Source organism: Zootoca vivipara, chromosome 2, assembly GCF_965207765.1.
Source record: "Zootoca vivipara chromosome 2, rZooViv2.hap1.1, whole genome shotgun sequence".
Classification (NCBI taxonomy): Eukaryota; Metazoa; Chordata; class Lepidosauria; order Squamata; family Lacertidae; genus Zootoca; species Zootoca vivipara.
In genome coordinates, this window is record NC_142584.1 from 25,083,862 (window position 1) to 25,110,996 (window position 27,135).

The 27,135-nt window shown below is 45.5% G+C and overlaps 1 protein-coding gene across 5 annotated transcripts in view; it reads left to right on the forward strand.

Moving 5' to 3' along the window:
• Positions 1 to 6,198: 6,198 nt before the first annotated feature.
• Positions 6,199 to 27,135, forward strand: part of DNAI2 (dynein axonemal intermediate chain 2) — a 29,407-nt gene continuing 8,470 nt past the window's right edge. For 4 of the 5 annotated variants that reach the window (XM_060271951.2, XM_088661454.1, XM_088661455.1 and 1 more), the window contains exons 1-8: positions 6,199 to 6,358; positions 8,475 to 8,665; positions 10,586 to 10,747; positions 10,900 to 11,021; positions 12,789 to 12,931; positions 13,393 to 13,506; positions 18,353 to 18,492; positions 23,290 to 23,412. In XM_060271951.2, coding sequence (XP_060127934.2) covers positions 8,483 to 8,665; positions 10,586 to 10,747; positions 10,900 to 11,021; positions 12,789 to 12,931; positions 13,393 to 13,506; positions 18,353 to 18,492; positions 23,290 to 23,412 — 987 coding nt within the window. In that variant the 5' untranslated portion in view covers positions 6,199 to 6,358; positions 8,475 to 8,482. Of the gene's footprint in view, positions 6,769 to 8,474; positions 8,666 to 10,585; positions 10,748 to 10,899; positions 11,022 to 12,788; positions 12,932 to 13,392; positions 13,507 to 18,352; positions 18,493 to 23,289; positions 23,413 to 27,135 lie in introns of all 5 variants that reach the window. The other variant, XM_035107951.3, reaches the window with a different exon arrangement.

The following is a 27,135-nucleotide window of genomic DNA, read 5'->3' on the forward strand; positions in this document are numbered from 1 at the left end:
CTGGTGTAGGTAAAAAAGGTAAAGGGACCCCTGACCATTAGGTCCAGTTGTGACCGACTCTGGGGTTGCGCGCTCATCTCGCATTATTGGCCGAGGGAGCCAGCGTACAGCTTCCAGGTCATGTGACCAGCATGACCTGTCTGGCAAACCAGTCTGGCAAACCAGAGCAGCACATGGAAACGCCGTTTACCTTCCCGCTGTAGCGGTTCCTATTTATCTACTTGCATTTTGACGTGCTTTCGAACTGCTAGGTTGGCAGGAGCTGGGACCAAGCAACGGGAGCTCACCCCGTCACAGGGATTCGAACCGCCGACCTTCTGATCAGCAAGCCCTAGGCTCAGATGATGCCTAAATAGGCAGATGCTTTGTGGTACGTTTCTGTGACATCTGAATTCACAGGTTAAACAGAAAATGCCACCGATGGCAAACAAACCCAACTCCCTCTTCTGCACCTAACCACAGGCCTTGGAGCAGAAAAAAAAGGTGTTAGAAAAAATGTCCCTGCCATCCCAATCCTGATTGGGCCGGCCCACAGATTTATTTTAAAAGTTGTTGTAACCTTAAACACTTCCATGCATTTAACGTATTGCCTTGTTTGGTTCTACCTCGGTTTTCGAACGTAATCCATTCTGGAAGACCGTTGACTTCCAAAATGTTCGAAAACTGAAGCATGCATTTCCGGAAGCATTTGCTTAACAGGAAACTCAAAACGGAAGCCACATAGCACATTCGGTTTCCGAAAAGCATTTGAAAACCAAAGCAGTTACTTCTGGGTTTTCGGTGTTTGAAGACCGAAACGTTCCGACTTTCGAGAACCGAGGTACCACTGTAGTTAATTTGGGGCTGTGAAAAGGCCCCTTGAATATCTGTTTCCTTTGTCTCTTTGATGGACTTGGTATGTTATACAGTTGGCAGCATCCCGTGAATTGTTTTTTTCTGGATTATTCCATTTCAGGCTGTGAGAAGAAGCATGCATCTTTTGAATGCTTAAAAATAAGTGTGCCTAAATTAGGATTGGGAGAAAAATCATTCTGCCTAAGGAATGAGGGACAGCAGCAGGAGGGTATTGTGGGAGCTGGGCAAGTGTTCAATTTAAATCCATTGTGCAATAAGTGTGGCAGTTGCAGTGCCTAGCTGCTGTCTTCGGAGCAATTGGAAAATGTTATGGGAAACACTGGGATGCATTCCAAGGTTTGCCTCTGAGATTTAGAGAAGAGTGCCACCTCATGGCCAGAGCTGCCCTTGCAACAAACGAGTAGAAAGAAGATTCCACCTAAACATTAGGAAGAACTTCCTGACAGTAAGAGCTGTTCGGCAGTGAAATTTGCTACCAAGGAGTGTGGTGGAGTCTCCTTCTTTGGAGGTCTTTAAGCAGAGGCTTGACAGGCATATGTCAAGAATGCTTTGATGGTGTTTCCTGCTTGGCAGGGGGTTGGACTGGATGGCCCTTGTGGTCTCTTCCAACTCTATGATTCTATGAGTAAATCACAGTGCATGTATCGTATAAGACAGCATGCATGATGGCACAGTGTAATAATAATAATAATAATAATAATAATAATAATAATAATAATAATAATAATAATAATTTATTTCTACCATGCCCATCTGGCTGGGTTTCCCCAGCCACTCTGGGCGGCTTTCAACAGAACATTAAAAACAGAATAAAACTTCAAACACTAAAAACTTCCCTGCCTTCAGATGTCTTCTAAAAGTCTGGTAGTTGTTTTTCTCTTTGACATCTGGTGGGAGGGCGTTCCACAGGGCGGGCGCCACTACCGAGAAGGCCCTCTGCCTGGTTCCCTGTAACTTGGCTTCTCGCGAGGGAACCGCCAGAAGGCCCTCGGCGTTGGACCTCAGTGTCCGGGCTGAACGATGGGGATGGAGATGCTCCTTCAAGTATACTGGACTGAGGCCATTTGGGGCTTTAAAGGTCAGCACCAACACTGTGCTTGGAATTGTGCTCGGAAACGTGCTGGGAGCCAATGAAGATCCTTTAGGACCGGTGTTATATTGTCTCGGCGGCCACTCCCAGTCACCAGTCTAGCTGCCGCAATTCATCTGCTCTTGGATCTTAGCTCACAGCTGGAGCATGTCGAAGCATTACAAATGTTAATCACAAGAGGTTTAAAAGGCATTAAACATCAACAAATCTAAAACCACCAACTGGTGATGCATATTTCAGACTGCTGGTGAAACCAAATTATTATAATTTCTTTTTTGGGGGGGGGTAATCTGATAAATGCTGCTTCCCAGAGGCTTGTAGCAAAACCAGGAACCAAAAAAACAACTTCAAGCTGCCTGTCACCTATTGAAATCCTTTCAACTGTGCAATGCTTTGCTTGCCGTTTCCTAGGATTTTCCCCCATTACTGCTGCGTGGAACGTAGTCCTCTTCATTCAAGTCTGCTTTAAGGTTACTGCACTTCCCCAGCACCCAAATCTCAAACTGTTTTTGTTGGGCACATATGTCTCTCCTTCTCTCTCCAGGGCCCATTGTGACTTGAAAGCATTTTCTGGAATGTGATTCTGCCTGTTTTATAGACACCTCTACTCCATCAGGCTTCTGCCATGCTGTGACCCTTAACACCAGCACATAGTACCAAACTAGACACTATGAGTTGTATCCAGTGCCAGTCCTATGCAGAGTAGACCCACTGAAGTTAATGGAGCTGAATAGTTTAGGTTTCAATGAGTCAACTTTTGAGTAGGATGAGCATTGGATACAACCCTATGGTGCTCGTGCTTTTTTAAAAGCTTGCTTAAATTGACAATTTATTTTGAAGAAAAAGCAGCTCCATGGCCCCCATAGGAAACATACTACTGTATATTTATGGATTGCGGCTGAGCACCAGTTTCCTGCTGAAAATCTGCCTCCTGATATCTCCTGAGGTGGTGTTTAGTGCAAAACATGTTTTGGAGCAAAAGGAGCAATTTTTGGCATGACATCCCATTCTGGGCCAGGAACAGGTTTATTGAGGCGCCACATCTGCTCTCTTCACAATAAATATGGCCATCCAAGGAATGTTGGAGGGCATCATAGATTTGCAGAGTTGGAAGGAACCTAAGGATCATCTAGTCCAGCCCCCTGCGATGTAGGAATCTCAACTAAGCATCCATGGCAGATGGACACCCAACCACTGCTTTAAAAACTCCAATGAAGGAGAGTCCACAACCTCCTAAGGGAATCAGTTCCACTATCGAACTGCTCTTACTGTCAGAAAGTTCTTCCTGATGTTTAGTCAGAATCTCCTTTCTTGTAACTTGAAATCATTAGTATGAATCCTACCCTTCCCCCCCCCCCTCCAAAGCAGGAGAAAACAAACTTGCTCCATCTTCCATGTTACGGTCCTTTAGATATTTGAAGATGGCTATTGTGTCTCCTCTCAGTCTCCTTTTTTCCAGGTTAAACTTACTCAGCTCCCTCAACTGTTCCTCATAAGGCTTGGCTTCCAGACCCTTGATCCTCCTGGTTGCCTTCTTCTGCGCATGTTCCAGCTTGTCAATATCTTTCTTAAATTGTGGTACCCAGAGCTGGACACAGTATTCCAGGTGTGGTCTGACCAAGGCAGAATAGAGTGGTACTATTACTTCCCTTGATTTGGACACTCTACAGTGGTACCTCTAGTTACGAACTTAATTCGTTCCGGAGGTCCGTTCTTAACTAGAGGCGTGCTTTCGCTAATGGGGCCTCTTGCTGCCGCCGCGCCGCTGCCAGCACACGATTTCCATTCTCACCCTGGGGCAAAGTTCTCAGCTCGAGGTAACTTCCAGGTTAGCGGAGTTTGTGCATAGAATTCATTCCATGTTTTGGGCAGAACTAGTACTGATCTGCACATGGCATTGTAAAATGTTTTTGTTTGTTTGAATGGTCTTTAGTCTATCTTTAGTCCAGTTATTAGCCCAGTAAATTCCCTTTTATATTTATTAGCCAGTTTGTGGTGGTTTGTTTTGGTTTATTACTAGATTATTACCACCACTTTGATACTTTTGATACATTGTCAGCGGAGTTTGTAACCTGAGGCGTTTGTAACTCGAGGTACCACTGTACTTCTGTTGATGAAACCTAGTATAGCATTAACATTTTTTGCTGCTGCATCACACTGTTGACTCACATTAAGCCTGTGGCCTACTAAGACCCTCAGATCCTTTTATTCACATGTACTATTGGTAAGCCATTTTATATTTATGCAGCTGGTTATTCCTGCCTAACACTTAAGGTTCTAATCCAGGCATCCCCAAACTGCGGCCCTCCAGATGTTTTGGACTACAATTCCCATCTTCCCCGACCACTGGTCCTGTTAGCTAGGGATCATGGGAGTTGTAGGCCAAAACACCTGGAGGGCTGCAGTTTGGGGATGCCTGTATCTAACCCATATCTCTGAATATGGAAAGTTGTTCCTTTTTTAGTTGTCTTTTCCCCCTTCGGTGACTCACCCTTATTTTCTGAATAGCTTTCAGAAGCAGTGGCACACTTTCACAAGGAGCCTTTATTATGCGTTCTGTTCTCCCAGGGTGCTTGCAGCGGTGTCTGGAAATAGGCCACTTGTAGATAACTATTTTGATACTGAGTGACACTGCTTATGATTGTTGGCAGCAGTGCACAGCTGTTGGGTCATTCAACGCTGTAATAAATCATTAAGGTAATACAAAAAAAAACCAGCCTTTTTTGTCTGATTTTCTATTTTTGAAAGCATGTCCTCATGCGCTTGTGTGAAGCAGCTGGGTTAAGATGAGAGCTGTTCCCTTGTGAGGCCTGCTCTTAAAAGCTGTTCTCTTCAATCAAAATGCTCTTCTTTCACAAAGAGAAGGGTTTTGTTTTGTGTGGAGCTTTTCCCCAGCTCTCCAGAAGATCTTTGAATTTCTGGCTAGTGAGGCTGTTAGAAAAAGCATTGGCACTTATTACATGGATGGTAATACAATGAGAGATTCTGGCAGCTCATTGAAAACCCTGCATATAATAAAACATAATTGCAGTCCTAACCATATCTATGAAGAAGCAAGTCATTGAATTATTTGAGAGACAAATGTGCTTCAAATATACTTTATGGTGTGTACACATTTGTTCCAGTGTAATTGGACAGCAACTTGCATTTAAAGGATTTACAATATGCATTTCTTACACTCCAGTGAAGGGGGGAGGGAGCTTGGAGTGGTATCCAGGAAGAATCTATGATGAGGCAAACCCAGAATCAGAAGGCAATGCAGTTAAATTACCGAATATCTACCACAAGATGTGGTAAAAGTCACCAATTCAGATGGCCCTGAAACAGGGTTACAGAAACCAGTTGGAGAACATTTTGGTTCCTCAACACAGCCTACTGCTGACCTGATGGTTGCTGTTTTCCAGAAAGGGAATTTGAAAGGAAGGCTCCCACAGGCTTTGGGATTAGCTGTGTTTATTTTGTCTTTAATTGAGACAATGGTTTTCTGTCCCGCACAGCTGTTAATTAACATTGCAAAGCTCAGGTGTTTCTTTTACTGCTTTCTGAAGCTTAACTGGAATTGCACCTTTCCCCCCCTTTCATTGTCATTTGGCCCTCTGAATTTCTTTGTGTGCAACACACACACACACACCAGCAAGCTCACTTAATCATTATAGCATCTGATGAAGTGGGGTGGACTCTAGTTCACGAAAGTTCACGCTGCAATCAAGCCAACAGATTTGAACTGGCTTGGAAATCATCGGCTATATTATAGAGTTGGAAGGGACTCTGACAGGATCATCTACAGTCCAATCCCCTGCAATGTAGGACTATGCAGCTGTTCCATACGGGGATCAAACCTGCTACCTTGTTACCTTGCCGTTATCAGCACCACGTCTAACCAACTGAGCTATCTAGCCTAAATCCTCCCTATAATCCTGAAGTGGGGCTCTAGGTGATATGGCTTTATGCACTCTGCACATGCCCAGAGGCACACTTTCTACACCCTGTGGTCTTCCCTCAACTGAACTCAACTGAACTCAACCCCGCACCACACCCCCTCCACGCTGGCTCATATACAGTATTAAACCCTGGAAGGCGACAACCGCATCCTACACGAACCTCATCCTACACAACCGCATCCTACACAACCGCATCCTACACGAATCCTACCTCCTTCCCCTTTAAACGGGAGACGCCATATTCGCGGGCGGGGGGGGGACGACTTCTGGGCTTCCCTCTTTAGTTCCCCCTCTGAGCATCCGCACATGGTCTCTCTCCACCTTCGCCCTTTAATTGGCAAAGCGAATTCCTCTCCGCGGTTTTCTCCTTTAGCTCCGCCCCGCCCGGGGTGCAACACTCCCAAGCGGTTGCTAGGAGACGGATAAACGCTACTCCAATCGGCGGGATCCGCTTGGCGGAGAGAAGAGCTGGGTAAGGAGGAGGCGCGGGGAAACGAGGGCGGGGGCCGGGGGGGAATCCAGGGGTGCTTTTTATTATCTCGGCGTATGGAACACGCACGCTCTCCCTCCAGCGGCGCACTTCCCACCCTCCCACCGTGGAATGGTACAGACCACCCCTCCCCGGCCCGGCTCCTTCCTCGGGCTCGAGGCCGCCGGTGGAAGCTCCCATTGGTTAGCGGCACGTCCTGTTTCCCGGCCCCGGATGCGAGAGATGCTGACTATGGTTAGCATGGTCAGGGAAAGGGCCGCCGGGGAATCTGCACATGCTCAGAGGCGCTCTTGTCCTCTTTTTTATTTTTATTTTCTATCTCTCTCTCCGGATGCCCTGGGGGGTTGAGTCCTTCTGACACTGGAAGGAAACGCACCCAGAAGTCAGCCCAGGTGAGCCCGGGGTTGCCCACCTCTGGGCAAAATACGGGACAGGTCAGGCAAAATAAAGGGCAGGTGGTGGTTGTTGCGGGGGAGGGGGCTAAACATTACTTTGCCTGGCGCAGGAGTGACTTCAAAGCAATCTATTACAATGATCAAATGGAAGCTATCTGCCCCTGCAAACATTCCAGCAACAATATCGAAAGGAAACCTTCCTCACCTGCTGAATTTCTGTTTGCAAGAAGGATGATAAATGTAGAGAACCAGCCAAAAAAGAAAAGAGAAAGAGGGGTGAGGAAGAGATAGCAACAAATTCTGCTTCTCTTCCCCACAGAGCTTTGCCTCCAACTCCAACAGGGGTTCGCGTAACCCCTCCACCCCTCCAACGATTCCTTCATGAATCCCTGTTTACACACAGAGACAAAAGCACCTTTCGAATTTAATACCAGCGTCCCTGCTACCTGTGGGTTTCCAAGTTGAGGGTGGGCAAGCTGTTTCTTGGACTCCAACCCCCATCAGCACTAGCTGCGTGGCTGATAGTCGTCGATGATGGGATTTGTAGTGCAGCAGCATCAAAAGGGCCAGAGGTTCATCTCCCATTTAGATGTTTGATGCAGATAATACAGGGACAGCCAGCACGGTGCCCAAAGCCGAGGTGGTTGGACAACTCTTCTTCTTTGGACTACAAAGCCCATCATGCCAGATCATTGGCCATGCTGGCTGGGGCAGATGGGAGTTGGAGTCCGATGATACCTGGAGGGCATTACCTTGAGGTAATGCATTATGCCTAAAAGCTATGATAGCTAGCTAAGTTGGTGACCCTCTGACATTTGCTGCCTGAAGCAAATTGCTGCTTGATGACCCGCCTTCCCAAAAGACCTTCTTTTCCAGGATGCTGCCTTCAACTGCTTCCCTCCATTATTGGGGAGCTTTACTCCTTTTCAACTGATTTCCTTCTCTATTGTTTGACTAGTAAATAAGACCTACATTGTCAAGTATATGAGATAGTTAATGTTGTTTTGGTTATTGCTGCTTTGCCTGTTTTCTTTCATATTGGACTCTGTCAGGCTTAATAATTATTTCATTATTATTATTATTATTATTAAGATTTCTAGACCACCATCAAAAGATCTGAGGGCAGTTCACAATATAAAAATAATAATAATTTAAGGCTTGCACAGATGCTTTAAAAAAATCCATAATTTCCCACTTCTAAATATGTAAAGTTACAACATGGAGCCGACATGGGAATATTGCATCACTCTTCATCGGTGATGTCATAGTCTCTAACCAATTAGTGCCCTGTGGCACTCATGTAAACGCAGTCCCCATGAAAATTGCAAGGTTAATTGATTCCCTAGCTAGTTTCCCAGTGACAAAATATTGTGGTTTGTATTTTGGAACGAGGTAATATCCCCATAATAGAAGTCCTAACTTGAAAAATTATGTCTGGAGTGCTGTGACAATTTCACTTCCATAGCCTTACAAAAATTCAATATAAGGTGATCAGTTCGGCTCTGCTGTATTGATCTCCCCTTGTTATCTGCCCTTTAGTTAGTTAGAGTCTACTACTCCAGACTTTTCAAGATCCTTAAGGCAAGCTTGCACCAGACTCGTGTTTCCCCAGTAAGGGTCAGGTGTGAATTATGCACTAAAATAGCAACAGTTAAAAAGTGGTGCTGAAGGAATAATAGGATCTTTTTCTCTCCCTTTTGCAGTGAGCACCATGGAGATCGTCTACGTTTATTTGAAGACGCGCAGCGAGTTCGGTCGACAATGCACCTTTTCCGACCGGATGGCAGAGGTCAATGTGGACATTCAGCCAGATCCACTGCAAGCTACAAATTTTATTGAAAGAGACCCCATTGATACTGGAGTACAGTGTGCCAGTGTTATGTCAGAGCATGAGGTAGAGTGTCTGAAATACTACTTTCTACTTTTCTGCCTTTAGGCAGAATGCTGAAAGAGAAATGTATGGCTGATTATGCAGGATTTCCAAACTGCATATAATTCAGCTGGACAAGAAGAAGAGAGTTCTGTTTACAGAACCTTGGCATTAGAAAAAGAACATAAATAAGGGATCCATTCTGAAATCTTCATCCAGTGCAATGTGGCTTTGTGGTGGCTATTGTTTTGGTGGCAGAGGGACGTGGGTGGCACTGTGGTCTAAACTACTGAGCCTCTTGGGCTTCCCGGTCAGAAGGTCGGTGGTTCGAATCCACGCTATGGGATGAGCTCCTGTTGCTCTGTCTCAGCTTCTGCCAATCTAGCAGTTCTAAAGCATGCCAGTGCAAGTAGTTAAATAGGTACCACTGCGGCAGGAAGGTAAATGGCATTTCCATGCGCTCTGGCGTCTGTCACGGTGTTCGGTTGCACCAGAAGTGGTTTAGTCATGCTTGCCACATGACCTGGAAAGCTGTCTGTGGGCAAATGCCGGCTCCCTCAGCTGGAAGCAAGATGAGTGCCGCAACCCCATAGTGACTGGATTTAACCATCCAGGCATCCTTTACCTTTACCTTTACCTATCTGTTTTGGTGGCTGTTTTTAAAACAAAGTGCTTTTAGTTTTTGTTTTCCAAATTGAAGCTGGAAAACCCAAGCGCTTTAAAAAGAACCAAATCCATGAGTTTCCTTAATGAATGGCAACTTCTGGATTTTGCTACATAGCCATGCAGGTTGGAAATGCTGCTTCTTTTCCTCCATCCTTAGCTGAGCTTCCTGTGATTGCGATGAAGACCAAGGTTTTGTTTGACATGATTGCAGATATGCAGATTTTCTTGACATCCACTATATGAAAATGTAAGGCTGTCTATGGAGGTATAAGAATGATGCATAGCCTGGGCTCAAATTGGACATTGCAGGGGAGGCATGGCTTTTACCAAAATCAGCAACCTTTCCCTGCAGTACAAAATGCTTGTAGCAACACCCCTATGTTGTGAGTTTCCCCTTTCCTGCAAGCAGTAGCCTGTGAAGTTACATAGGGACAGGGAACATTGCATCACATACTTAGTATTTGTAGGCATTACAGATGGTGAAAGCATGGGGCTGTTGCTTTTGTTAGAAAGGCACGTATCCTGTGTAAGGGTAGGGGAAGAGCTCTCCGCCTGGTGAGCTTTTGCCTGCCTGCCAATTCAGCTGCAGAAGGCACAGAAGCCATGAAATGGCTAACAAAATCAACGAGTCTGGTGTGTTTTGAGTGTTGACGGGTTGTTGTTGTTTGGCAAAATATACAGTCCACTCCTGCTTCATGCCTAGGACTGTGGGAGCTAAAATAATGTACCGTAGCAGAACACGTACTTGGCATATGAACACAGGCCCCAGGCTCCATCCTTGCCATTTCCAGTTAAAGGATCTCAGGGAGCAGGAGAAATATGAATTATCTTTGCTTGGGGCCCTGTACAACTGCTGCCAGTCCAAGTAGAAAATGCTGAGTTAGTGACCCAGTAGGCTGCCAGTATAAGGAAGTGTCATTTATGCAGGAGGCATCTTTGTACAGCGTGGAATTTCTATCCACAGTTCTGTATATGGGAAGAAAATAAACAACTGCTTCTCATGTGCAAACCAGCCTACAGTTATCAGAAGTTTTGGATGGACTCTATAATGTGGATTAACAGCATCCGTGGTATTACGTGCTTGGCAATTGGTTTTGTTCTTCGTGTTATCCCTTTACATGCAACCCAATTGGTCGCCAAAATATTCTCCTCTATGGCCTCTTCCATTTCTTACGTATGGCCCTTGAGAATCACGGTCTTGTATCTGAGGCCTCGGCTGTTGCTGCTGTTTAAAAAGAAAGGGGGACTGAAAGCAGCTGTGGTTTTGCTTTACATCAGGTCAACACAGAAAGGTTTGAAATGGAAACTCGGGGCATCAACCATGTGGAAGGCGGCTGGCCTAAAGATGTCAACCCCTTGGAAATGGAGCAGACCATTCGTTTCCGCAAGAAAGTTGAGAAGGATGAGAACTACATCAACATCATCACTCAGCTGGGCAGTGTAAGTCCCTTTGGCCTCACCCTTTCAGCTCATCAGCCTATGTTGAAGCTTCGCAACCTGCTTTCCTTATTCCTTTTTCTTTGTTTTCTGCATAACCTCCCCAGGTTTGTTCTGTGGCCATCCACTGATTGATTCCATTACTTCTTTTGTAGCAAATGGATCACTGCATCAAGCAGAACAATGCCATCAATATCTATGAGGAGTACTTTGAGGAAGAGGAGTTGGCGGGAGTTACGGATGAGCCTCCATCAGCAAAAACTATCAATGTCTTCAGGTAGCTCTTGAGCAGCCATAAACTTCTGTCCTCTCTTCTAATCCAGCTTGAGATGCATCTTTGGTTTTGCTGTAAGGACTGAAATATTGCTGATGCTGCTGTCCTACAAGGTGTATTGATTGTTATTAACCCTAAATTATTTGGGCAGTCTGTATTTGAAGAATCTATTATTTCCCTATCTGTCTGCAAGATGCTCCCAGCTGCCATTCACTGATGATCCCTGAAACCAGGCATTGTCTATGACAGTGATGGCGAACCTATGACACGCGTGTCAGACATGACACGCAGAGCCCTCACTGCTGGCACGCGCCCCATCGACCCATTCACGCTGTTGTTGTTGTCCCCCCCCCCATTTGTTCTCCCGCTCTTCCTCACGCTACAGCTTGTCTCCGCTGTTAAAACCCGGATCCTTTGTTGTTGTTGTTGTTGTTGCTGGTAGCCAGAGATTGGTTTTTTAACCCTTTCTGTGCTGTTTTTTCTGGCACTTTGGCAGACGGTGATTGGGTGTAACAGCGTTCATTTTTAAACCCGTTCTGTGCTGGGTTTTTTTGGCGCTTTGGCAGACTATGTCGGTGCTGTGTGTTAGTTCCAGCGAAGGTATTATTTGTCATTTATTTCTGTTCTCTTTCCCCCCCAAAAAAGCGCAGCAGCTTTCGGGCATCCCTCCGCAAAAGCAAAGCAACTTTTGCACACCCCAAAAAAACCTCCCAAACTTTGGTCAGCAGCTCCCCCATAAAGCTCAACAACTCTGGGCACTTTGTGATAAATAAGGGGTTTTTGGTTTGGTTTGGTTAAATAATTAGTTTTTGGTTTATTAAATAGTTATATATTACAATTATACATTTTTGTTATTTAAACTATAAATATCATGAAATTGTGTTTTTTTTCCCTCGAAGTGACACACCACCCGAATTATGCTCGGTTTTTTAGTGAATTTTGACACACCAAGCTCAAAAGGTTGCCCATCACTGGTCTATGAACATTTTCCTGCTGTTTTCAGTTAACTTGACAGGGTGGAGTAGGATATATTATTATTATGGCACTTTTTCCTTCCATCTCTCCCTAAATGGAGACTAAATGTAGTGGCAGACATCATGTCCATACAGTTAAAAAAAAAAGCCTAGAGTGATGAACAACTGTCTCTTTTGACTCCTCCTGATGATCTGTTTATTGAGCACTCTTCCTGATTTGCTTGCACAAAGTTTATGCAGAGGTTAGATTGTGCTTGGTATTTATTGAGCATTTGCTCTGATTTGTTTATAGGGCACTTACAGGGCTTGAAAGGTCAGCAGCAACACTTTGAGTTGTGCGCGGAAATGTACTGGAAGCCAATGTAGGCCTTTCAGGATTGTCGTATAACCACCCCATAAACAAATCAGGACAAATGCTCAGTAAAAACCAGACTTTAGTCTAAGCTCTGTGTAAACTTTGCACAAGTGAATTAGGACGAATGCTGGAGAAGCAAGTCGTCTGGTGGAAACCTTGGTAGGCTAAATGAAGAAGAAACAACTGAGAAACCATATATTATTCAGGCAGTAGTTATGACTTCTGGAACAACTGAACTGTGGACTGGAAATAGACGTCCACCCCAGTGAAGGATTTTTGCAGCACCTTCTTCAAAATACTCATTGTTATAACAGACGCACATAAAACTCACTTGTCTGTGAGATATCTTTTTTATTTTTAGTTATTTGTGAGATTTGATGGCACAACCTGTTGCTTATGAGAAAATGAAATGCCGTTGTCTTCTTCTTTATTATCGAAAAGGGACCCAAACCCAATCAAAAGAACAGCCACACATCTCTCCTGGCACCCCGACAGAAGCCGGAAGCTGGCGGTCTCTTATGCCAGTCTAGAATTCCAGCGGAGTTCAAAAGACATGAGCTATGATTCATACATATGGGACCTTGGTAAGAAGGGGGGGAAGGAGGCGATTATGGTTTCTGCATCATTTCCCCTAGACTGGGCCGGAGTGCTGGCAGATCTGTCTCTTGGCTGGGATCTGCGGGAGACGCCTCCTGCCATGTCCGCCCTCTGCAGAATGGAGGAAGCAGAAAGGGTCTCTGACCTGGATTTTTGCCCAACTCTAAAGGGCAGTCCCGCTATTAGTTCTGCCTCCCATCTCCTTGTTCTGCTCCTCACTTTCGTTTTTCTACTGCCTGCAACTTCAGGTGAATTTGCGCCCAGTTCATTCATATTCAGGAGCAGAAATGTTGCTTGTGGCAGCCATGGGGTGCAGTGGGATGAGAGATAAGGGAATAAAATGGATAATTTTTTTTACCATTCACTTTAGAATTGTGAAGTCTGACAGTTGCTTACTTCTGTATGGTAATTCTGCCCCCACCTCTTTTTTCTTTCCTTTTTTTTAAAGAAACCCCCAACAAACCAGAACTTGCTATCCGGCCATCCTCACCTTTGGTGTGCTTAGAGTACAACCCGAAAGATTCGCATATCCTGATTGGAGGTTGCTACAATGGGCAGATAGGTAAGAGAAATGGTTAGAACATGATAAAAAGTAGTGGGGAATTTGGGGCCCTCATTGTGTACCTTGAAGTCTATTCTTGTTTGGCTTTGGCTTTATCTGTAATTGTCACTAGCAAGCCTTTACTCCAATAGTGCCGGAAAAGGAGATGGAGGAAGGTGGCTGGCAAACCATGCGCTTTCAAATAATATTTATCTTCTTTCTTGATGCACCGACTCCAGTTTTTGAAAATATTTGCTGCTTTCAATGTGTATGTGAACTTTTTATTTTTTAAAAAAGAAATCTGACAGCTACAGGCATCTAAAGCCAAAAATAATAATAATTGGAGGCCAGGTTCGGTGTCCAGGATTAGTAGAAACTGAGAACTGGTCTTAAGAGCAAAGGAAATCCATAGCGGTGGTTTCAAGGTTTCAAATTCCGCTTGCTCGGTCAAATCCACTTCTGCACCCACTGCTTTGAATGAAAACACAGTTATGAACCATGGTGGGAGTGCTTGTGTTCCATTTGCGTAACTCAAGAGTTTGGCATTTCTTGGAATAGAATTTGAATTGTGGAAAGCAGAATGCACACAGCTGTTTTTATTCATGTATTTAATCAGCGTCTGTCTTGCCCTCCAAACCTACACGACTCTGAATTAAAATAACGTGGGGAAAACAGCATTAAATAAGAAAAGCGGAAGAGCGAAGAAAAATTCATTTGTCCTTTAAAAAGCCTGGAAAAATGAAAAAGCATTTGCCTCGTGCAGACAGTGTAGCAGCAAAGATCCCAGGTGAAGCTTCTAGGGAACAGCATTCCATAGGCAGGGTGCCACCACCGAGAAGGCTCTGGGGGATCCAGTGTGGTACCTTGGGTTACCAGCTACCTGTTCCTTTCCCTTCCCCATGCCTTAGGTTCTCATTGCCAGGTGTATTACCTAGTCCTGATTGCTGTCTTCAGGCTCCTGCTTGGTTTTATACCTCTTTGAATGTGAGCTGTAATGGAGAGGCATACCTGCCACACAGCTCATCTTCCATCGCTGCTCTATGGTTTAAAAAGAGAGCCACGGATGTGCCCTATATGCTCCGTCTCCTCCTAACTTCTGTGCAGCTGTACTGGGATGAGTGTATTCACATGGTGTATTGTGGATACTTGCCTTGTTTTCAAAGAAGAGGAGGAAATGGTTACATTCACCGATCTCTGTGAACTCTCATGCTGGAAAGAACAGGCTGTGTGCAGCCGGAATTTTGCCTCCCTACTTCCTTTGCAGAAGTTCTCATGCCAATGATCTCACCCGTCACATTCCTCTTTTTCTTTTTTAAACACATGAACAGCAGCATGCCTTTCTAAGTAATAGTAGGAACCTCTCCAAAGAAAACAGGAAGCAAACAGTTATCTCCCATGCCCTTCCATGTACCATAAGGTACCACCACTGTTGGACACAGGAAACTGGGGGAGAAGACTCAGAGCATTCTTTATTTTCCTGTGTTTCCCACAAATACCATTTTGGGCTCTTGCTTCCCACTACGGCTGGGTAATATATTGATATATTGTCCAAACCCGGTTTCAACTCCATATTGCGATAGCAGTTTCATAATTTTTGACTGAGCAATATGTCGCAAATCGTGATGCGTGTTAGGGCTAGGCGATATATCATCCAAAATTGGTTTCAAGTCCATATCATGATGGTGGTTTCATCATTTTTGACCGAGCAGTATATTGTGAATCGTGTGTGTGTGTGTGTGTCTGTGTGTGTGTGTGTGTGTTATGCCAAAATCACAATGTGGGGGAAACCGTGAAGCCAGCCAATGCCTCTACATAGCTCCATCCTTATTTCAGATGTCATGATAGATCAGTATATCCAGGGCCGGATTTAGATTTGATGCGGCCCTAAGCTACTGAACGTAATGGGGGCCTTTATATGTCCAGCTGTCCTTTGTCAACAACAAATTGTCACTGTTTTTTTTTTTGGTGTTGAATATATGATATGGTAATTTATGGACCTAATAGGTATTTAAAGCCAATTGCACATAACAAAATATGTATTTTATCTAAGTAATTGTTGAACTGAAATACAATTAAGAAGTATATTAATAGTGAAATACAATTAAGGAGAAGTATACTAATAGTGAAGTAATTGTTAAGCTCTAACTTAAAATGCTTTTTTTTAATTCATAACAAACTTAGTAATGCAAACACATTGACATTTGGCAATAACAAAAGTTCCTTTAGAAACACAATTTACAGAGACTCATAATCTAGTCTCTTGGGGGGGGGGCAAGAGAGTGGGGCCCTAAGCTATAGCTTGTGTAGCTTATATGAAGAGAAGAATCCTTGGAAAAGACCCTGATGTTGGGAAAGATTGAGGGCACTAGGAGAAGGGGACGACAGAGGATGAGATGGTTGGACAGTGTTCTCGAAGCTACGAACATGAGTTTGACCAAACTGCGGGAGGCAGTGCAAGACAGGAGTGCCTGGCGTGCTATGGTCCATGGGGTCACGAAGAGTCGGACACGACTAAACGACTAAACAACAACAGCTTATATGTAAATCCGGCACTGAGTATATCGCAATGTTCAGCTGGTGATATATCACAAAGTTGAAAACCAGCTCCGTTCTTATTCCAGACATTGTGATATATCGCGATGATGTAAACCAGATACCACCCAACCCTACTCCCCCACTCCCCCGAGGAAATAGTCTTACCATTTTCTGCTAAGGCTATCCCTTACCAAATAGGGTGTTTTCCGGCTTTGCACACCCCAGCCTGTCTTTTGGCTGACTTCACCAGCGTGCTGTGTGGATGCGTAGTCACATTTCCATCAAACAGGGCTGCTCTGGGGATCCTGTTCAGATTGGTACATAACATAGCTGCTGCCCAAGGAGCTCACGACCCCCGTTATTCATAATTGTCCCTGTTGGATTAACAAGAACGATTGTCTGCCGTGGTTTTCAGAGTTCCACCAAGCACAGGTTTGCCAGGTCCATTTATGATCCTGTTGCCTTTTTCATTCACATGTGCCCTTTGAGTTAATTATACTCCCTTTTATGTTTCTTTTGCCATTTTCATCAGCAATCAGATCTGACAGGGTCTCTATTACAGGGACGTTATTAAGCACTTCATAGGTGATGGAAGAAGGAGCTGATTTCACTTTGTCCTTCACAGGCCTCCCGAGGCAGGCAGTAATGGCCCCGTGAAACACACTCTGTCACTTCCAATGGCTTAATTATAACTGAACCATAGACAGCAAAAGCAATTCCCTGCTGCGTCTGCAGAAATCCAGCCCATCTGTGTGCTTTAAAAAGGAGAGAGGGGGGCGGATCCTTTAAAAGAAGCTTCTGATAATGAAGCAGTTTTGAATTAGGTCTTAAGGGTTAAAGCACACGCCAGAGACATCTGGTGAATTTCTGCTTCTGCCACAGACCGCATGCGATTTATTTGGGTTTTTCCCAATCCAAATAACAATCACCTCCTGTATCGTTTTGGGGTACGTTTGGATGAAGACATAGGGCACTTCGTGGCAATCAGTAATTTTCTGTATTAGTCCGGTATAGTGATGTTAAATTCTCGAGAATTATCTTTTGGAGAATATTCTCGATTCATGAGAATATTAGAGAATTTTCATTTAAAATAGGAGAATGTTCATTTTAATGCGTTGAAAATGATATAAAACACAGCCTGTTTTTTTTAAAAAAACCTATATGCATACATATAAAAAGATGCCATTAACATTAAATATATTATCATTATATGATAATATATTTCAGTATGTCAGTCTCTGGTAAATGGCACCTTGTACCATTGAATGGTACTCCAAAAACCAGTTACTGGCACTAAATAAAAATATAGAAATGTCAACTGTTTAAATCAACATGCTGTCACACATAATTGTATAGGCCTAGGTAAGTGTATAAACCATTAAAGCTATTTTCTCTCTCTCTGTGTGTGTGTGTATCACACTGTATGGCCAAGGGTATAGAATTGCTAAGAATAAGGTCACACCAAAATAGAAAAAAGGCTATTACATATAGTTGAAATACAAATGAATTCAAATGTTCATCAAATTAAATGAATAGCATTTTTTTAAAAAATGTTTTCTGTATCTCACGTTTCAGAATTGCCAATGGTGAATGACACAATGCCCAGTAGTGTAACTGGATCAGAAAAAAATCGTTATTCATTACTTACACTGGCAATATAACAGCTTAACTAGATTTTTTAAATGTGGGTTGTAAAACTGGTTCTTATGTTAGAATTTACAGTTTGTAGAGAATATTCTCCGGAGAATTTTCTAGCAGAGAATATCCGGAGAATATTCTCACCTCACATCACTAGAGTATGGCATTTACAATGGCTCTTCCATTTCTGGGCCTGAAAACTAAATGCAAATGCTGCAAAACTATGACGTATACTTGATTTTTAAAGAACTGCTCAATATATATTCCTGAAATCTAATTAAATGGAGAGATTTATTCAGAATAAAAGAAGTTTGTGTTAACATTCTGAGGACGAGCTGTAGACTGGAACAGTGTGGGTGGCGAAAAGAAGCTGGATCAACTTTTTGGAGTGGTTTCCCCGAGTATCTCAGAATTGTGGAGTTGGAAGGGAGCACGAGGGCCATCTAGTCCAACCCCCTGCAATGCAGGAATATTTTGCCCAACGTGGGGCTCAATCCCACAACTCTGAGATTAAGAGACTCATATTCTACCAACTGAGCTAACCATAACCAAGGACCTTGATGCATGTTGAACCACTTCAAGTTAGGACCCTTGAGTAATCTAATAGCCAAAAGATTCTGTTAACCTTGTTTGTGGGAGGAGGACCTGAGCATCTTTCAAGCGACCCACAATTACTGTTTTCCCTGCCCCTCAGCTTACTGGGACACTCGAAAAGGAGGCCTGCCAGTGGAACTGACCACAGTCGAGCTTAGCCACCGGGATCCTGTGTATAATGCTATCTGGCTGCAGTCAAAGACTGGAACCGATTGCTTCTCTGGTTCCACCGATGGGCAGGTAAAAGACAGATACTGCAGTTTGCTATCTATAGGAATAGATAGCCTCAGGGCCATCCTTTCCAGCTGGCTTAGTGGCGCAGTGTGCCAGGGCGCCTCCCCATCAGGGGCACTGGGCTGGGGCGCCCAGCAGCCCCGTGCGCTGCTCATGTTCGAGGCAGCGAGCGAGGTGCTGCTGCTGAAGCAGCCTAGCTCTGCTGCTGCCCCCTCCTCCGTCGCACTTGCAGGGGCGGTCGACTGTATCTCCGCCGTGCGCTGTTCCCGCCACGAACCCCCGCAACAGCAGGCGTCTGTTCCAATGGCGCCTAGCAAGCCCGCCCAGGCGAGGGGACGTGGCGGGAGCAGCACCCGAAAGGGCTCCTTTTGGTGTGCTCTTCCCGCCACGTCCCCTCGCAACAGCAGGCTTGCTAGCCGCCGTCCCAACGACGCCTAGGAAGCGGGGGCGCCGGAGGGATTTTGCACCACAGCGCTGGATACCCTTAAGACGGCCCTGGATAGCCTTTATTCAGGAAATGGGGTGCAGTAGCTGCACCAGACTTCAGGAGGAACAAGAGATGTCTCCGTTCTGCTGCAGCTTTGCTCCAGGCTCTGTTGTTTTTAAAAAATGACTTGAGCTTCTTGCTGCTTGGCTGGTTCAAACGATCGACTGCATTTATCAGCTAAGCCACAGCACTGAATGCGGGCAGTACTTGTATCCTAGATGGTGCATCTAGCTGATGGTGTGTATCTCTGAAGAGCAGCCAGTAAGGCTTCTGGGTCGGTGCCCATCAAATAATCATTCAGCCGTAGAGCAATGGATGCTCATGGAAAGATCTGTAGCTGGAAGCGCTATAACAGAATGCAGAAGTAGACAGAAAAAGTAAGAGGGACTTGTTGGTGCTGTGAGAATTCTACACTGTTTGGGAAGGAGAAGAAAAGGGAGAGGAGTCATTGGGTTGTTTCTAACCATAATTGCAGGGGTCAGCAAACTTTTTCAGCTGGGGGCCAGTCCACTGTCCCTCAGACCTTGTGGGGGTGAACGAATTCATATGCCCCACAAATAACCCATTTTAAATAAAAGCACACATTCTACTCATGTAAAAACACCAGGCAGGCCCCACAAATAACCCAGAGATGCATTTTAAATAAAAGGACACATTCTACTAATGCAAAAGCACGCTGATTCCCGGACCGTCTGTGGGCCAGATTGAGAAGGTGATTGGGCCAGATCCGGCCCCTGGGCCTTAGTTTGCCTACCCATGAAATAATGAAAGTATAAAAGTCTCAGATGCCATAGAACCAGGGAAGCCAACTTGAGTAAAATATTGGGGGGGGATCTAGGTAAGTCCTTCCCCATATAATCACATGACACGGCACACACACACACACACACCGTTTGAATGGCAATGCCCATCAACTTGGGAAGGGGCAGCCCCCTCAAATATTTTATTAGAGGGGCAGAAGCCCCTCTGCCCCTGGGAGTTGGCTCCTGTGGATAGAACATAGGAGTTGGACCTTTGAAGCGGGGTGGGGGGTTGTAGAATAATTTCAACTGAATTTCACAGGGAGCTTCAGCTAGTATAATTCTTGTCCTCTAAATTGGGGAGGGGGGTTGCCTTTATGAATCATTGCCCATTACCACCAATGGAGGAGGGCATTTTGGGGGGGGGGTAATGTGCTGTCCAGCTGATAAAAACTTGAGAGGCTCTGGGAATAGAATCCATCTCATCCTGGTGGCAATCTTCTAGGTTGGCAGGTGAATTCCTTGCAGACCTGATGGTCCACGAACTTTGAGTTCCTTTTTCTCTTCTTCTTCCTCCCCTCCTAAGTATCTAACACAGCTTGCTTTCTGAAGCCATCTGAATGACTTATATCTGTGATGCCCCCTGGGCACCTTTTCTTTGCTCTTGTTCTCTGCTTTCACAGCACAGAATAATCTGAATGATTTCAACTAATCTGGTAGGAATGTTTTGGGTACAGCAAGTCCTGGGCTCTGCACAAAGGATTCAATTAAGGGATTAGTGTGCCACTTCCAGCCCTCCAATCCGGTTGACAAGCAGCAGTGCTGAAGGCCCAAGGGTGTGGAAATTGGGGGTGAAAGGCTGGTGCTTAGAGCAGTTCGGGAGACAAGAGCGCTGGGAAAGAGCATACATACTTGGTCACATTCTGCTTCGCTTGGAAACAATCCCTAGTGGGGAAACAGAGCCTGAAAATTGAATGAGCCTAGAACGTTCTTCAGTACTATACCGTTGATCAGAGATTAGACATGTTGATGTTAGATCTTGCAGTTCATGATGGGAGCCGATTCAGATGATACGATATGTCGGCCACATGATAGTTAAAATTAGCAATAGCCTGCTCACCTGAAGCTGTTGTTAGATGGTTTGTCATCTGTTAAAATAATAATAATAATAATAATAATAATAATAATAATAATAATAATAATAATTTATTATTTATACCCCGCCCACCTGGCTGGGTTTCCCCAGCCACTCTGGGTGGCTTCCAACAGAAGAATAAAATAATCGATTAAAGATTAAAAGCCTCCCTAAACAGGGCTGCCTTCAGATGTCTTCTAAAAATCTGGTAGCCCCACGTAGAGCGCATTGCAGTAGTCCAAGCGAGAGATAACCAGAGCATGCACCACTCGGGCGAGACAGTCTGCAGGCAGGTAGGGTCTCAGCCTGCGTACCAGATGGAGCTGATAGACAGCTGCCCTGGACACAGAATAGACCTGCACCTCCATGGACAGCTGTGAGTCCAGAATGACTCCCAGGCTGCACACCTGGTCCTTCAGGGGCACAGTTACCCCATTCAGGACCAGGGAGTCCTCCACACCTGCCCGCCTCCTGTCCCCCACAAACAGTACTTCTGTCTTGTTAGGATTCAACCTCAATCTGTTAGCTAATAAAATCAGCTAATAAGATGTACAAAACAGTGTTGCAGCATGGAGAGTTCCTTTACAAGGTTGCCAGCCATGTTTTCTCAGATACCCCATTCCATGGGCAATGATCATTTGCAGTCTTCACTGTGTTGTGTGTACAGTATATATTTTGGGGGAAGGTCCCTTCCTTAGGTTTTCCCAGGGGCGTAGCCAGGATCAAAACTAGGGGGGGGCAAGCCATGGTCGTTCAGGGGCGGGGCCAAGGCACGGGAGGGGCCACAAAGTGGGAATGTGGGCGGGGCTACAGGGCCAACGGGCCCGATGACATTGTGGCGGCGGCGGCGGCGGCAGCGGCCACCTTGTGCTTCTGGGGCTGGCAGCGTTGGCGGCTACCCTGCTTGGCTGGAGAGGACGGGAGGGTCGGGCAGGCGAGAGGGGGTGGCAGGGCGGGCGAGGGCGAGGCAAGGCATGGCCGCAGCCACAACGGCTCCGAGGCGTTGCTGCATATCAGCATAATATTTCAACCATGGTTCAAGCCCCACCTTAGGAAAAAAATCCTGCATTGCAGGGGGTTGGACTAGATGACCCTTGTGGTCCCTTCCAACTACAATTCTATGATTCTATTGATATATTACCATAGCATATGCATCATTCTGCTTTCTTGAATTGTCCTACTCCTAGACATAGCAGCCAACTCCTAGAGGCCTAGGTGCCTCTCCCCCCCCCCAATTACTGGTAAATACCGTATTTGAAAGAGTCATCCCCCCATGTTGATGGGCTTTCTATGTGGGGCTTATCTTCCCCCCCCCCCCGGATTTTATTAAGGATGGAAGAAATAGAGAGAGGGATAACTCATATTTGTGGGTGCCTCTGGGTGACGCTGTGATGCTGGAACTCTGCATGTACAGGAGCCTTGTAAGCAGCTTTCTCTCTGCTTGATTTACAGCAGGCACGTCCAACAGGTAGATTGTGATCTACCAGTAGATCACTGGATGTCTGTGGTAGATCACTGGTAGGTCACTGGCACCCCTAAAAAAAGCTCACCCAAAATTTTCCTTCTCCCTAAAAAAAGTTGAACTATGACCTGAAGCCCTAAACAAAAATGGGCCTCCCTCCCTCCTAAAAGAAGCTCAACAAGTTTGACCTAAACCCCAAAAAACAGGGCTTCCCTTCCTTAAAAAAACTCAACAGCTTTGACCTGAACCCCCCAAAAGGGGGTAGATCACCCCCAGTTTTAAACTCTGTGAGTAGATCAGAGTCTCTTGGAAGGTGGCCCCCCCTTTCTTATTCACTTCCTTTTAGCCTTGCAGAGCCACCTTAGTCAAATTGAATCCTCTGAGTCTGCACCCTCATTAAATCGCCAATAGAACTCTTAATGCTCCTGAATGCTCATTAACAACTCCAACTTAAGAACAATAGGGTGAAATGGTCAGCTATCGAATCTTGCCTGGGGATATATGCGCCATTGTCTTAACTGCTTAACTACTGGTAGCCACTTTGCTTTATTTATTTGATGTGTTTTTGTTACAGCTGTGTGTCCCCCCCCCCCCCAGCAAGCGGAGACTTAGCTGCTCTTGCTAAAGCAAAGCCCTTTCCACTTCAGTTTTTGGAGGGGAAAAGTGCTGGTTATGGTCTGTAAAATACATTAATTTTTTGCTTCTGGGGGGGGGGCAACTGCCCCCTCCTGCCCCCCCTTGCCTACGCCCATGGGTTTTCCCTCCCCCTAAACTTTGGGGTTCTCCCAAGCATGCTGATACCACCCCTCTTGTGCGTGGATGGTGGTGTTTGGGATCAGCAACCAGACCATCAAGTTCACTATTAGTGTAGCAGGAACATTTCATGTAATGAAATTGCCACCATTTCAGTGAGTTGTAAATTAGCCACCTGAACCCACCCATAATGTGCCCCCCCCCCCAATACTTTTCTTTTTTCCAGGTCCTGTGGTGGGACATTCGTAAACTAGCTGAACCGACTGAAATACTAGTGATGGACATCAGTAGGAAAGGAGTCTTGGAAAATGCTTTAGGAGCCATTGCCCTGGAATTTGAGCCAACGATGGTGAGTCTGCTCTGAATTCTCTCCTGTGTATCTGAGTTCTAGAGAAGGCTTTTGTCTTCTTTCCCCACCTTTTAGTTTTTGGGTGCCACTAAAACCCTGTCTTCAGTTCCTAGGTGATACTACAGGTGAAACTCAGAAAATTAGAATATCATCAAAATGTGCATTTATTTCAGTAATGCAACTTAAAAGGTGAAACTAATAAATGAGATAGGTGCATGACATGCAAAGCAAGATATGTCAAGCCTTTATTTGTTGTAATTGTAATTATTTGTCGTTAGGTGGGTCAATTATAAATGGAATGTAGCTCCTACCAACCTAGCAGTTCGAAAGCACATCAAAGTGCAAGTAGATAAATAGGTACCACTCCAGCGGGAAGGTAAATGGCATTTCCGTGTGCTGCTCTGGTTCGCCAGAAGGGGCTTGGTCATGCTGGCCACATGACCTGGAAGCTGTACGCTGGCTCCCTCAGCAATAATGCGAGATGAGCGCTGCAAACCCAGAGTCAGGGGTCCCTTTACCTTTAATAGCGATGTTTATTTTTGTATTATTGTAACTATTTGTTTTATTACTGTGGAATTTCCAAAAGAAAGCATTTGTAAAAATTAAAAGAAAAAGAAAAAATAATAAGTTGCATTACTGAAATAAATGCACTTTTCAACGATACTCTAATTTTCCAAGTTTCACCTGTATGTGGGGAGGTGACTAAAGGAGAGAAAACTCGTGAGAATTTTTTTATAAAAAAAAGTATCAGGGGAAAAGCTTAAGAGTGAAATGGCAATAGAGATGTGCCTAGAGAAACACATTTTAAAGCCAGGACATTCTGAGTGCACCAGGACTCAGGAGCACAGGAGAGGGCATCATTTAAATATATTTTTTTATGGTACACAATCTGCACACCGGCGTTTTCTTTTGCAGAAATTTGACTAGGCATTGGAGAGGTAAAAAGGTAAAGGTAAAGGACCCCTGACAGTTACCGGTAAGTCCAGTCACCGACGACTCTAGGGTTGCGGCGCTCATCTCGCTTTACAGGTCGAGGGAGCCAACGTTTGTCTGCAGACAGTTTTTATGGGTCATGTGGCCGGGCATGACTAAGCTGCTTCGGGTGCAACGGAACACCAAAACCAGAGCAGCGCATGGAAACGCCGTTTACCTTCCCACTGGAGCGATTCCTATTTATCTACTTGCACTTTTTGGCGTGCTTTCGAGCTGCTAGGTTGGCAGGAGCTGGGACCGAGCAACGGGCTCATCCCATTGCAGGGATTCGAACCACCGACCTTCTGATTGGCAAGCCCAAGATGTTCAGTGGTTTAGACCACAGCGCCACCCTCATCCCTTATTGGAGAGGTACAGGGGAACAAACTGGACTTTTGAGGATATAACATGTAAACTGCAAGAGAGCTAAGGGGAGGGTGATGAACAGAGAAATCATCATAGCTCAAATGCCATGCTCCTCTGTGGGCTAGTAGACACTCCCCAGTTGCTTTCATGGCTTCCCGCTGCCCCCCCCCCCATGTGTATCAGTGCTCATACTGGAGTACCGCTTCAGAGGACCATATGAAACAGTTTCAGATTCCTGGAAGCTTGTGATCTCCAAAACATTTTGGGATGAAGGGATAAAGAACTTTGCCACACTGAGCAGTCTCTCTTCACTTTCAAGATGAGAAAAATATATACAGTGGAACCTCAGTTTTCGGGTGTCTTGGAAGCCAAATGTTTTGGTTTTCGAATGCCAAAAACCCGGAAGTAATTGCTTTTGTTTTCGAACGCGCCTCGGAAGTTGAACGGCTTCTGAGGCGCGTTTCAGAGGTTTCTCAATGGGGTTTGCCGACTGCCCATTGAGCCTCGGTTGCCGAATGTTTCGGAAGTTGAAGGGTCTTCTGGAACGGATTATGTTTGACAACTGAGGTTCCACTGTACATGGAAGATTCTCGCGGTGCCTAGATCTTTTTCACAGACCCCTCTAGTGTGCATTCTGTACCAGCCACCCAGATTCCTTTATCCAAACACAGATCGCTGCAGTGCGCCTGATTCTGCTAAGCTTCCATTGGCTGATGGCCACTGAGAGAGATCACTCGGTGGTGCATTGCCAAGTGGTTTAATTACAAACACACTTCAAAGGCATGGTTGTCACCTGACATCCTTTTGACATCAGGTCACGCACCGACAGGTGGGTGGCTCCATCTGCTTGTCCAACTTGGCTTGTGGGGCTCATGGAGATAAGGGGCGGGATTCAGCTAACTAGTCCTGCTGGCACAGGGTAGCTTTTCGCCCCTTCTCTCCCCCCATGCCTCCCCCTGAAATTGACTTGGGGGGGGGGGTCGAAGAATCCTCAGAGCAATGCCCAGGAGGAGGAGAGGGGGGACTGTTCCACTTGGCAAGCACTGCTGCTTCTTTTTTTCAGCCAGAGTGTGCCGGAGTTCAGTTCCAGAACCTCTCGGGTGGGTGCCATTGCGGGCCGGCGCTCCCCGCACCCACTTCTTGCCATTACGTACTTCTGAGAAGCGCAAAATGAACATTTCAGGTCCAAACAGAAGCTGGCCGGTGTGTTAGGGTCTACACTTTGTTTTGGATCTATGACTCCACCTAGCTCCTAGCCACTCTTAGCCTTGATTGGTCAAACTATGGCACGGGTTCAAGTCCTATTTCCTGTTCTTAAATCCATCTTCTGGGTAGCAGGGGAGCTGCTGTCGGCCCGTGTGGACAATACTGAGCTAGGTGGGCCGGCCAGTGGTCTGACTTGGTATATGGCAGCTATGTTCTTAAAACACCCGACTTCCTTCTTAGTCTCATGTATAAAGTCTGAGGGATCCACTGTTATATCTGGATAAGAAAAGCTAGCAAGTGGGTAAGAACAACTAGCATTTACTGAGGAACTGTGCAACTTTTAAAATATGACTCACCTCCATGATGGGGGTGGGGGGTGAGAAACACATTGACTAACATTGTTGTTAAAACTTCTCACTCTGAAATGGCTGCTTCTGAGATTGGGGGTGTGGGAATGGGCTGGCGCTTGTGAAGGGATCTAATCTCTACAGCCAGCAGGAACTGAATCTCAATAAGCATCTTTATCTCTTTGTTAGGTGGCTAAGCAAGCCCCTAATCACTGAGGCTGCAGGTTTTCTGAGAGCCAGCAGGGAAGCCAAATTGTGCATCACACACCCCAACAACCCTATAAGCCTAACTTTGAAGGTTGTGCCGGAGGGGGGGGGGAGGAGAGACACACACAAGTCCACAAAGTCTAAAGAACATAATATTTAGTGTTGTCAATACGAATATATTATTCTCCCCCGCCAGCTAATGAATCGTACTCTGCACTCTGAAGGTGGAGGGATTGCCTTTTTCTGCTGTTTGCTGTGGTGTGTGGTCTTATCTTTTAATTTGTCAGAAGAAGCCCAGAGTGGCTGGGGCAACCCAGTCAGACGAATAGACAATAATTTGTTGTTGTTGTCAAGTTATGAGGCCAAGACAAAGGACTTCCCTTAGGCCAGGTGTGGTGATACCGCCCCTTTAAGACTGGAAGAGGTCCCATGGTCTAAGTCAGGCATCCCCAAACTGCGGCCCTCCCGATGTTTTGGCCTACAACTCCCATGATCCCAAGCTAACAGGACCAGTGGTCGGGGAAGATGGGAATTGTAGTCCAAAACATCTGGAGGGCCGCAGTTTGGGGATGCCTGGTCTAAGTTCTCATAAAACCTAGGTTTTTGGGAGCTCTCCGCAGCCAGC